The sequence below is a fragment of the Strix aluco genome, chromosome 2 (assembly GCF_031877795.1).
Source record: "Strix aluco isolate bStrAlu1 chromosome 2, bStrAlu1.hap1, whole genome shotgun sequence".
NCBI classification, from domain to species: Eukaryota; Metazoa; Chordata; class Aves; order Strigiformes; family Strigidae; genus Strix; species Strix aluco.
Window position 1 is genome coordinate 7823541 of NC_133932.1, and position 12170 is coordinate 7835710.

Genomic DNA, 12170 nt, shown 5'->3' on the forward strand with positions numbered 1-12170 from the left:
GGCAGGGCTGGGTCCTGCTGCCCCCGGGAGCTTGGGGGGGGAGGGAGGGGGGGGGGATTGGGGGGGGGGGGGGGGGGGGGCGGCCGGCCGGTGCTGCCTCTTTGGGACAAGCGCTGCCAACTCTTTCTGCATCACCTCCGCTCGCTGGGACGCCGTGTCCCCGCCCGGGGGGAGGCTGGGAGGAGGAGGAAGAGGAGGAGGAGGGACAGGCTGTTCTGCAGCCGTACCTGGCTGGGGCAGGGCTCCCCTTGGGGCGGGGGGGGGGCCTCTGCTGCCGCCTTAACCCCCTCCCCGGCGCCGCCAAGGTCACCGTCCCGGCGCGTCCCCCGGTCCCTCGGCCGCCTCTGCCCGGGCGCGGACATTTGAGAGTTGAAAGAGGCTTTTCTTCCCCGGGGGGAAGGGGCAGGTGCGGGAGAAGGAAGGAGGGGCGGGCGGGGAGAGGCTGGCAGGGCCGGAGCCGGGCGGGGTGCTGGCTCCAACTGGAAAGGAACCGGTCCCAGCCCAGCCGCAGAGGCTGCGGGAGAGCCGGCAGCGCTCGGGGAGAGCACACCGGCCCCGGCCCGGCTCCGGCCCCGGTCTCGGCCCGAGCGGCCGCCGCCCGCCATGGGCACGGCACCTCGCGTCAGTCCGCGGCCCCGACGGGGCGGGCGGGGGGGGGGTCGGGGGTCGGGTGTGGGAGGGCGGCGGGGGCTGTTCGGTGGGGGAGGATCTGCCCCCCCGCCCCGTCACCTGTGGGAGGGGAGGACGAGGGGGGAGCGTGTGCATGGGCGGCTGGGGACCTGCAGCTTGGGGTGGGGGTCAGGGAGGACGGGGTGAAAGCATCAAGGTTTTGGGAAGGTGGTGATGCAGGGAGAGTTTTTGCACCGGGCGCGTCTTCCCGGAGCCCGGGTTGCCCCCTCATTCTGAGTTTGTGCCATAGGGTGGGTCTGTGAAGACAGGGAAGATGCCAGATGGGGAGAAAACGAGGCAGTGTAAGCAAGAAGAGCAACAGCAGCAGAAAGAAGAGGAGCGGGAGGGCCTCATCGAATTCTACGGTTCCTACCAGGAGTTATTCCAGTTCTTCTGCAGCAACACGACCATCCACGGGGCTATCCGCCTGGTGTGCTCCAAAAAGAATAAGATGAAGACAGCCTTCTGGTCCGTCCTCTTCTTTCTCACCTTTGGCTTAATGTACTGGCAGTTTGGGATCCTCTACAGGGAGTACTTCAGCTACCCTGTCAACCTCAACCTCAACCTTAACTCCGACAGGCTGACTTTCCCAGCCGTGACGCTGTGCACCCTCAATCCGTACAGGTAAGAAATAGACTCCCGGAGCTGTCAACTGCCTTGGCTTTCATGGGCGTAGGATAAAAGCATGTACTCTTGTTGTCCTCGTGGTCCATGACCGTCCCCTTCTGTAGCCACACCAGCAGAAAGGACACTTTTCACGGGCCTTTGCTGCTGCAGGGCATTCACAGGAAGGCATGTTAGTTTAGGCAGCTCTTTTTGGTTGTGTATGTTAGCAGGCTGCACTATAAACTGCCACAGGGCAAAAGCAGATGGGTTTACTTCTCTTCTACAAGGATGGTGGCCTCCAGCAAGGGGTTGCATTTGTAACTGGCGGCAGGAATGCCTGGACTGACCCCAGCAAACTTTGCCGCGTGTCTTACTCAGAGCTGTTTATGTGCATCCAGCCCTAAACCTGTGGGCTCCCCTCTCCCCATATAGATACAGTGCCATCCGGAAGAAGCTGGACAAGCTGGACCAAATCACCCATCAGACACTACTAGACCTCTATGACTACAACATGTCTCTGGCACGAAGCGACTGGTCTGCACCATCCACGCAAACACGTAGCTCAAGGAGCCTGCTCCATCATGTCCAGCGCCATCCACTGCGAAGGCAGAAGCGGGATAACTTGGCCAACTTGCCAGAGAACAGTCCCTCAGTGGACAAGAATGACTGGAAAATTGGCTTTGTTCTGGTGAGATCCCTAGATAACCCTGTGTCCTACCCACTCCGGTCTCTGCCTAGTTACTTGTTAGACCCCTGGCCATGCCTTTCCCCGTGTAGAAGTCTGATTAATCTATACTGGTTTTTGCTAATGACAGATAAAGGTAGAGCTGAATCCTTTGCCTGATGCAATCCTGCTCCCCAAGTCCTGTCCCTGTCCATGTGCACCCCAGGAGACTTGCCCACATCAGTGCCCATCTTTTCATAGGTAGAGCGGGGAAACCTCGTCCTTCCTGAAGGCTACATCAGCCTTGCAGTTGCCTTTGGAGAGCCAATTATTAACATCAACCGCAGTGTTGGCCAATAATAGCAAAGCGGAAAGTATTGAATGGCTGTGGGCCACGTGAAACGTGGTCATGGTTGCATTTGCTCCTAGGTAGCAGCTTCTTTGCCCTAGGGTATCTGCGTTTGCATTTAAAAAGGCACTAAAGGACTGAAGCTGATGACTTGCCAGTTAACTGGAGTTCCCACAGGATCACAAACGTTTTTCTGGACACACCCTGAAGGAAAGGCTCCCCATGCAAGAATTTAAAGCTTCTGGTAGAATGTATGTGCAGCAGATCACCCTGCACACCTCACAGTGACCTGCTGCCTCCTGGGTTTTACTCAGCTTGCTCATTCACCTGGTGTTTTCCTTCTACCAAGGAGCTGCCCTGGATTTGCTTTCTCACATCTTGCCGATCACCTTTTTGGTCAAGCGCGGGAGCCTTGCGGAGCTCCTCCACTCCCTCAGGTTCATCTCCTGCCCGTGCTGAGGGAGCACAGCTAATCCACGGGCACAACCTCACGTCCTGGATGAGACTTCTCTGACATGGCTGGTTTTCTCCTTCTCTTCTTAACAGTGCAGTGAAAACAACAAGGACTGTTTCCATCAGGCATACTCCTCGGGGGTGGATGCCGTGCGGGAATGGTACAGCTTTCACTACATCAATATCCTGGCACAGATGCCTGATGCAAAAGCCCTGGATGAGTCCGACTTTGAGAACTTCATCTATGCTTGCCGCTTCAATGAAGCAACATGTGACAAGGCGTAAGTGGTGGAAACGTCCCACCGAGTCTTCCTGAAAACACCCCTATTTTGTGCCTGGGTTCGAGAGGAATCAAGAAACCCACATTAGAGAACCTCTTTCCCAAGGTGGGATCATTCCTTGTTCATTTCCCATTGTCTCAAATTATGTTTCTTGAGTCTTGTGGGTTATGCTCACCAGGGTCACAGTCTCTGTGACCTGAAACTATGGATCTCAGAGGATGGTTTCGCCTTTTCCTGGGTTTCACACAAATGAAGTAGCTATACTGGTACAAACCCCAGAGTGGGTACAGATGTACAGTGTAGAAGTCTCTTTATTTTACTTTCTACAGTGATAAAGTGGTACATATCAGCCCACATACAGATGGAGGAGAAGAGAGAGTTGTTTCAATAAGACTAAAAAAATATCCTGCTTCTCTCCTGCCATTAGTGGTCAAAAAGCCTCAAACGGGTAGTGGAATGAAACCCATCAGCAAGGGAGGAAAAGGGGTGGAAGAGCTAAGGGTTTTGTCAGTATTAGGAGGATAATACAGTAATTGGTAGTACTGCTAAAACCCACTTGGGCTCTCAAGAGTTAGCAGTATGAAAAACCTGTCCAGCTCCAGGACATTTTTTACAGCATATTTTAATTGCTTTTCCCCTTTGGGTGAGTTTACATAACAAATACTGCCCATCTGCTGTAAGCCCCTCTCTGTGCAGGTGGAAAACAGAGTTGTTCCTTTCAGAAAGCCCTTCCCCTTGGTCTTGCAGCCCTTCTCACCTTGTGTGAACGTTTCTGTTCCCCTCTCAGGAATTATACCCACTTCCACCATCCCTTGTATGGGAACTGCTATACCTTTAACGACAACAGCAGCAGCCTGTGGACGTCCTCGCTGCCCGGGATCAATAATGGTGGGTGAGAGGCACTCTTTGGTGAGTAAGAAGAACAGCTTAGCTCTGTTTTCCCAAGGAGTTATGGGCATCCTGCTGTGCCTAATGCTGCTGGTGGTGGATTGCAGCCCTGCTCTGTCTCACCAAGCTCTGTTGCCACCTATATGGAAATTGCTGTCTCATGGACATGGCTGTCCCCACTGCTGCTCCCTCCCATCAATGCCTGATCCTTACGTTTGTTGCTGCCTCTGGACTTGTGCTGGCCCTTCCTGAAGTCCCCTGTTGAGCTGTAGTGCTATGCTGCTAAGAGCCTGGTCTTCACCTCCTCCTTCCCCATTTTCCTGTTTCCAGCAACTGACCTGTTTGTTCCCAAACACCCTGAAACTTCTCTAGGCCCCATCTTCAGGCTTTTCTTCCATCCAGCTCCAAGTCTCTCCATGAAATCTCTCTCAGTTCCCTGTTCTGCTTTTTCTAAGCCACAGTGAAGAAATCCAGTTTTCTCTGGCCTCTCCTGGAGCCTCCAGCTTTGTCTCTGGACTCCCTCCAGACACCCTCCATTTCTGCCCAGCTTTGGTGCAGCCCTGGTTGATGTTTCTCTTCCCTTATCTCTTACGGACTCACTTCTAACCATTCTGCTGTCTCTCCTCTCCCGCATGATGGCCAGCCATGACCTCCCTTGCTCTCTGACATTTCCTCAGGTCTCTCTCTGGTGGTGCGCACCGAGCAGAATGATTTCATCCCTCTGCTGTCCACGGTGACAGGAGCCAGGGTCATGGTCCATGATCAGAATGAGCCAGCCTTCATGGATGATGGGGGTTTCAACGTGCGTCCCGGTATTGAGACCTCCATCAGCATGAGAAAGGTGAGGAAGCAGGAGGGGTAAGAGCTGTGGATGTGAGGTTATGGGGGAGGTTTAACTTGGTGGATAGACACAGATGGGTTGTCACGGGCCCGGTGTGCATTTAAGGGAGGGGATTAATCACATGGAGTGAAGGGAGGCAAGGAAAAGCAGCTTACTGGACTAGATGAGAAGCATTTGGCTGCAATTTATCAGTGAACAATGAAGTGGAGGAAAGCAGGGGGAGCTGGCATCTTGAGGAAAGTGTAAAGAGCAGATACTGACGGATGAGCAGTGTGTGGCATGGAAGGGTAGAAAGAGAACCACAAAGTGCCTGTCCTTCTGTGTAACGACTTTGATATTTTAGGAGATGACCATGCGTCTTGGGGGCAGTTACAGTGATTGCACAGAGGATGGCAGTGACGTGCCAGTGCAAAATCTGTACTCATCCCGCTACACCGAACAGGTAACTCATTATCACTGGGTCTGTGGCAGCTTGTTTCACAACTTTCCTGAAATGTTTCAGTCCTGTAACAGCCATGCTTGTCCATGGGCTGTGTTAATAGTATGATGTCATACAGGCTGCAGTGGGTTTTCCCTTGTTCAGCCTTTTCCACCTTATATGCCTCCCAGGTCTGCATTCGCTCCTGTTTTCAGCTCAACATGGTAGAGCGCTGTGGCTGTGCATATTACTTCTATCCCTTACCCGCTGGAGCAGAGTACTGCGACTACACAAAGCACGTAGCCTGGGGTAAGTGGACAACTGTAGAGCTCATGCCCACCTGAACCTGTTTGGTCCACCTCATGTCCCAGCACATCTCCTCATTTCTTCAATGAGCTTCCTGGTGAGGGACATTGGAAAAACACTCTTGTCTTGGACCGTTAGTCCCTCTGAGCCTGTGGAAGGAAACCTTCTCTGGATTCCCCTCGCTGTTGCACATCACCTTTTGTATACAGATACTGTGAGCTTACCTGGATTTACTTTCTCTTCTGCTCAGGCTACTGCTACTACAAACTCCTGGCTGAATTCAAAGCTGATGTGCTGGGCTGTTTTCGCAAATGTCGGAAGCCTTGCAAGTAAGTTTGGTCAGGCAGACTGGAAACTCTTTATTCCTAGAGGTGTTGGAAAGCAAAGGGTCAGAGGGTAAAAGCTTGAGTCAATAGCTGAGCTGCAACCCAAAATGATATTTCTCCCATCAGGAAGCCAAAATGGCTGAGGAGCATCAGTGTCGGCTTGGGGGTGAGCTCCCGAGGACTGTGCAGAAGCTCAGTGGGAAGTGGGCAGAACTTCAGCATGGGAGGGAGTTTCCAGCTGTGCCTGGGGATTGAGAAACCTGGCCTTGTGGCACCTACAGCTTCAACAGCTAACATGGCCTCTTGTCTTCCAGAATGACAGAATACCAGCTGTCAGCTGGATACTCCCGCTGGCCTTCTGCTGTCTCAGAGGTAAGGAGAGGGTGTCCTGGCTCCCCAGCACTGCTCTCACTTCCCATTTAGTCCTTCCTTAACTGGTACTATATCAGGAAGTATTTCTTTCCAGAAGGGGTTGTTGGGCGTTGGAATGGGCTGCCCAGGGCAGGGGTGGAGTCCCCATCCCTGGAGGGGTTGAAGAGTCGGGTTGACCCAGCGCTGAGGGATCTGGTGGAGTTGAGAATGGTCAGTGTGAGGTTCATGGTTGGGCTGGATGATCTTCAAGGTCTTTTCCAACCGAGATGATTCTGTGATTCTGTGTGTACTAAACCTACAGGAGGTGACTGTGATCATGTAATGCAATGTATTGCACTTTCATTTCAGGACTGGGTTTTTTACATGCTTTCACAACAGAACAAATACAATATCACATCCAAGAGGTGAGAACCCCTAAACAGAGGTTGCGTCCAAACCAGCAACCATCCCAGTGGAGTGTGCATGTGTATTAAATCACCGATGGGAAGAGATTAGGCATGGGACCTGTGAACAAGGCCAGTGGATTTGAGTCAGAATAGAGATAAACTGAGACTTCCACAATGACTGGGAATCCAAGTGAAGAATCTGAAAAGGGTCAGATGCTAGTATGAAAATAGTGAGTCCCAGGCAGCTGCTGTGTGGTCTCGAGTCTTGGTAAGGGCTTGTGGAAGAGTGGGAAGGAGAGCGACACAGGAGCTGGTACGTAGCCAGCATAGGATGTCACAAATGTTGGGTTTCACAGTGCAGTCTCAGAAGTGCACTCTAAGTACCAAAGACACTATTTGGTGCAGAATGAGGGAACTGCAGAGATGGGTAAAAGCCTCTGGGTGGTATGTGTGGGAGGAGAACAGGGAGGCAGAAGGGGACAGAGAAGACAATTACACTTGGTGAAGAAATGCAAGGATTGGGGATTTGGGGTTACTGAGCCCCATCTTTCATTTACAGGAACGGAGTTGCCAAAGTGAATATCTTTTTTGAGGAGTGGAACTACAAGACCAATGGGGAGTCTCCAGCCTTCACGGTACACACTTTACTGCCACGTCCTCTCTAGCCATCCCTTCCCCCATGTTGGCATGCGTTTGCTCCAGCAGCGTTGCTGGCTATCAAGTCTCCTTGCTGTGGCAGGGTGGGAAGAACCTCCCAACACCACGGGGGCACTGCTCATGGGAGCAGGCAGGGAGGCAAAAGGCTCAAGCAAGGGCTGTCCTCACCGCCCTTTCTCCATCTCTTGCAGGTAGTGACTCTGCTGTCCCAGCTTGGGAACCAGTGGAGTCTCTGGTTTGGATCCTCTGTCCTGTCTGTGATGGAGCTTGCAGAGCTGATTCTGGATTTCATTGCCATCACCTTTATCTTGGCCTTACGCTGGTTCCGTTCTCGGCAGCAGCTCTCCCCACCAGGACCCCCTCCAACCAGTCACGATAACACTGCTTTCCAAGACGAGGCACCAGGTCTCGGTGCTCCACACCGCTTCACTGTGGAGGCTGTCGTGACCATGCTGCCATCCTACAACAGCCTGGAACCACGCGGACCGAGCAGGGATGGCGAGGTGGGACACGAGTGAGGCAGTAGCTTATTCCACAGCTCCGATGGGTGGCAATTAGAGCAGAGACTGCACACTTTCTCTGTGGCATTTTGTTCTTTCTGGGGTGCTCTACCTGGACCATAGCAGAAGACTGCACTGTGGTTGGTCTGGGTTCATTGCTTTTACTACTGTAGGTGAATCCTTCAGTCTCATAAAATACTATTGCTCTGGGGATCTCCAGGGATGAGAGCTGATCTAGTGTGTGTATGGGGGAGATGTCCACTTGATTTCCTTACACTCCTTGCATGTGCACACCCGCACATGCATGCATGCTTTCTTTTCCGTGCAACAAGGATTCTGCCACAGTTCTGGTCTGTTGTTAATTAAAGAGGTTTGGCAGGCGTGACCAGCCTCCTCTGTGGTATAACATGGGACAGGAGTGGAGTCTCAACGGGGGTACAGGGTGAGCTTTGTTAAGCTTTCCCTAAGATTGGAAACCGGTTGCTCTTTCCTAGTTCCTAATGTCCAGCTCTGATCCCAAGACCAAGCCACCCACGCTCTCCTTCCCCCAAGGACAGGCTACTTGTATAGCCCTGAGAGATGACAGCCACTGATATCTCAATCTATATTATGCACAATACTCTGGGGATGTGGTTGACGCTTGCTGTCACTCTGGGGATATGGTTGACGCTTGCTGTCACTCTCACGTCAGGACAAAACACCCCTGGCAGAACAAGGTCTCCCTTTTTAAGCTGCTTATGTGACACTGCTATACAGCTAAGATCTACCAGTCTCCTTCCTTGTCATATACCATACACGTATTTTGAGCCATTTGACCATCTGCCAGAGCATTCAGGATAAACTGATCTCCACCTAGGAGCTATGGAAACAAAGCAGCTATGCACACCCTCAAAAACATTCCAAACACTATCTCTGCTGCCATGAGATCCTGCAAAAGAGGATCAGGATAGCACAGGTCATGCAGTGCCTGCTCTGCTCCACTCATCCCTTCTCTGGTTCACCCACAGAGGCTCTCCTGAGGATTGTGAAGCAAAGAAGTGCTGCAGGCTTTAATCTAAAATCCTTTCAGGGCAAGCTTTAGCCTATTGGAATGGACTGCATAGGTAATCAAGGCCAGGACAAAGATGGTTGTCTTCCCAGGAACTAATTTGGGATCTTTGCAGAAAAGCACACATCTTCTTGCAGCAAACTTGCCATATTATTTTTTACAAATACTCAGAGTTCTACTGCAGTGGTGTTTACACAGCACTTTATGTGGTATCAAAAGAGCAAGGGTGATGTCTTTAACAAACAGGATTATCCACTTGACCAGGTACACACAGATACCAGAATTTAAGCATCTAGTTTAGGCAGAGACCTGTGGTACCATGTACCCAATCACACTGCAAACAGCCTCTTTTGAATTTAAAAACTAGTTAATCATAACCAAAGAAAAACTTCAGATATTTTAAAAATTAAGGTAGATGCACTGCCCTTGGGAATCTGGAGGATTTTACTGCACTATGTAACCTGTTGCCTAATTCTTTCCTTTGAGATGTTAAACACATGCTTGTTGTACTCCTCTTGCCTTAGTTACCTAAAGGCACTTTTCACTTCCCAGCAGAGAGTTATTTTCTTTCTCCTCAGACATGAACACTATATTATTTTATTACACAAATATTCGTGGTTCTTCAAACTTTATCCCAGTGCTCAGCTGATGCCCCTTGTTTGAAAGAGGAAATGTTGTCTCTCTGCTGGGAATAGAAGCGAGAGATTCAGGGGGTGTCCTCCAGCAATGCAGGCAGCCTGGCAGGAGGGAGCACCCTGCAACCGTGGGCACTTACAGGTGTGAGAACATGTATTCTCCCGGGAGACCCCCCACTGGAAAAAATTAGGACGTCTACAAACATGAAAAAAAAAATCCACTTTCTGTGTTTATGGGAGATTTTAAAGGAAATCAAAACCTGACACTGGACACAAAGCTGTTTGCTTCAGAAGAGCACCTCCAAATCAAGAAAAGAGAAGGAGCAGGTGCAACATCTAAAACAGTCTCTGTATATCTTAAATATAAGATGATTCATACGGTGAGCATGATCTTTCCTGAATATCCAAAGAGTAAGACACGATTCTTCACATCACACCTTGTGATAACCGTAAGATTGATGTGACCCACTGCATCACACATAGTTGAGTAATTAAAGGAAGATTAATCAGAGGCATAACTTGAAACATTAAATTCTCTTCAACGCCATAAATAAATATAGCTATAGAAGGTGGTGATGTATTCCCTAGGGGAAGCTTGCACCATATTATCTCCCTCTTCTGTAAAAGCATTAAAATAGAAAAAAAAAACAGCTTTGGCTGATGAATTCAAAGTGATGGCCCCATTCTGGGTAGCTGTAAATCCAGAGTTCAAAGTCTGTACAAAGATGAAGCTGTTATATAAGTTGGCAAATAGATTAGCCCTCCCTGTCCTGAGGATCAGTGCAAAAATTGCCATCTTGAGAGAAATCAGGTGATCCTCCCAGGAACACCCCTACACTTCTAGGCTGACAAGACCACAAATTACCAGCTCAACAGATGTAGAGTGAGCTTGGTCCAGCTGAAAACAAGAGGAATCCTGCAGTGCTGGAATGAGAATGCAGGAAATGGAGTGTTTCATTGAGAATGTGAAATATTAGAGAAAAGGGAAGAAAATGCACATTTAAAAGGATTTGCAAGTCAGCAAAAGGGGAATTAAAGGTCTGAGCTGGGGTGAATTTGTGCAAGAAGAGAAAGTTGAGGGGATGTAAATGCTCAGTAGTTGTAGGTATGTTATAGTGCAGTTATTTGGAGGACATGGAAAGTGTGCAAGAAGCAACTGTAGGTCCTAGGACACTGAAGCAAAGCAAGCTGTGTCTTTTTGGACTGGGAGCATCTCTCATGTAGGGGGAAGGCATAGAAGTAGGAAGACAAGTGCTTGAAGTGGGAAGGGAAGCGCAGGAGAAAAATAATTTTGTGGGTAAGCTGGAGTATTCAAGTGGTTTTGCAGGGGTATGCAGCACAGAAATGGGTAGTTCCACATGCTTAAGGAGAAGAACGAGGATGAGAAAAAGGTTTATACAATGGGGAAATTACAGAGGAAGAAGAGGGATGAGTGTTTAGAAGCTTAAAAACGATAGCAGAGGATCTGTGGAAGTGTTTGGTATTGCTGAAATACAAGGCAAGAGCTGAGCTCTTGTGGGATGCAGAACAACCCACAGACACAGGGTATAAGGGGCTGGCAGTGTCCTGGTGGCCGACATTTGCAGGTTGATTGTGGGTTAAAAGCATTTGGAAGTCATGTGCTAGCAAAGAAAAGGGTACAGACAGTCTGGGAAATGTAGGGACACTGAAGTTTGAGGGCTCCAACTGTGAGATCAGATGAATTTGGAGGATCTGAGAACCTCTGAGGAAGTTTGGCATGTAGTGGGACTGGGGGAATGGGAAGAAGTACTGGAAGAAAGGAAAGAATGGGCCAGCCCCTCAGGAAGGAGGAAAACTAAGGAAAACAAAGCACAGGATGGTTGGGAAGGCAGGGAACACAAGGGCAGTTCTACAGGCAGGCATACCCTGCTATCTGCTGAAAACTTGTTCCTTGAGTGTGACAGTCACAATTTGACAGACACCAAAACTATTTTTTTCCATACTAATTAAGGTAATAGAGGAAATGCGTGGAAGTACAATGTGTCTAGAGAAGCTAGAAAAATGAGAAAGCCGGAAACCAGCTTCAGAAAATAAGCAGTACATTTAGAAGAACTGAACTCTGCTTGCTGGAGTGCTTAGAGAAGCTGGACAGATAGGTGCAAGGGTTCTCTGCACAGACCTCGGTCAAACCTAGAAGGAATTTGAGGAAAGTTACAAGGCTCTTGGGTCAGGTTCAATAAAATCTAAGGGGTGGAGATGTGCTACATCAAGAAATGAAAAGGGCAGCAGTGCTGTTGGTGAAGAGACAGCAGGGAACCACAGAGATCAGAAGTACAGAGGGATGGCTGTGTTCAGTCTTACAGTTCTTTATACTTCACAATGTGCAGTATTTAAAGGGGTCTAATGAGCACAAGAGAGGAAAGCGCCTTTCAACTACATGTTTAAAGGCAATGAACTAAAAATAGCTTAGTATCTGAAGATCATGGCAAATTTATTAAAAAAAAATGGCAGTACAAGGGCTTTTGGAAAAGATGACTGGCAGGAAAGAACATGAAAAGAAAGAGTCATTTTGGCCTCTGCAAGAATCATTTAGCACGTCTATGCACTGAAGGAAAGGATATTATGGGGCTGTTTCATATTGGGAACCTGGGGAGCAAATAAGGGTGTTCTGAAGATCTCTGGCAAAAAAAGTCAAAGGTTATCAAAAGTATGAAGGCTGAAGTGCAACTTTATTTCAGCCTGTAAAGAGAGAAAGTTTTGTGAAGGGACCCAGTTACTTCTTCCAAGAGCAAACATTATAGGTACCTGGA

At 49.5% G+C, this 12170-nt stretch overlaps 2 protein-coding genes across 7 annotated transcripts in view; one reads left to right on the forward strand and one right to left on the reverse strand.

The window, feature by feature from the left end:
• The window catches only part of VAMP1 (vesicle associated membrane protein 1), a 31053-nt gene that overhangs the window by 11835 nt on the left and 7048 nt on the right, over positions 1-12170 (reverse strand). For all 4 annotated transcript variants that reach the window (XM_074809760.1, XM_074809744.1, XM_074809736.1 and 1 more), the window contains one exon: positions 5700-5840. In XM_074809760.1, the coding sequence (XP_074665861.1) occupies positions 5815-5840 (26 nt within the window). In that variant the 3' untranslated portion in view covers positions 5700-5814. The remainder of the gene's footprint in view (positions 1-5699; positions 5841-12170) is intronic.
• On the forward strand, positions 389-8101 carry SCNN1A (sodium channel epithelial 1 subunit alpha). Of its 3 annotated transcripts, XM_074809703.1 has the most exons (14): positions 533-621; positions 920-1293; positions 1708-1963; positions 2835-3022; positions 3810-3910; positions 4588-4751; positions 5095-5193; positions 5361-5478; positions 5726-5804; positions 5928-5967; positions 6116-6173; positions 6522-6577; positions 7119-7194; positions 7408-7546. In XM_074809703.1, exons 1-13 carry the CDS (start codon positions 604-606, stop codon positions 7149-7151), a joined length of 1584 nt encoding a protein of 527 aa, XP_074665804.1. In that variant the 5' UTR covers positions 533-603; the 3' UTR covers positions 7152-7194; positions 7408-7546. The 3 variants fall into 3 exon arrangements, with proteins under 3 accessions (XP_074665795.1, XP_074665804.1, XP_074665789.1); XM_074809694.1 differs by lacking the exons at positions 533-621; positions 5928-5967 and adding an exon at positions 389-406 and having other exon boundaries at positions 7408-8101; XM_074809688.1 differs by lacking the exon at positions 5928-5967 and having other exon boundaries at positions 7408-8101.

Coding starts and splice junctions, on each gene's coding strand:
- SCNN1A (XM_074809688.1), top strand. Junction 6,174..6,521: donor GGCCTTCTGCTGTCTCAGAG/GTAAGGAGAGGG, acceptor CTTTCATTTCAG/GACTGGGTTTTTTACATGCT. Junction 6,578..7,118: donor TACAATATCACATCCAAGAG/GTGAGAACCCCT, acceptor TTTCATTTACAG/GAACGGAGTTGCCAAAGTGA.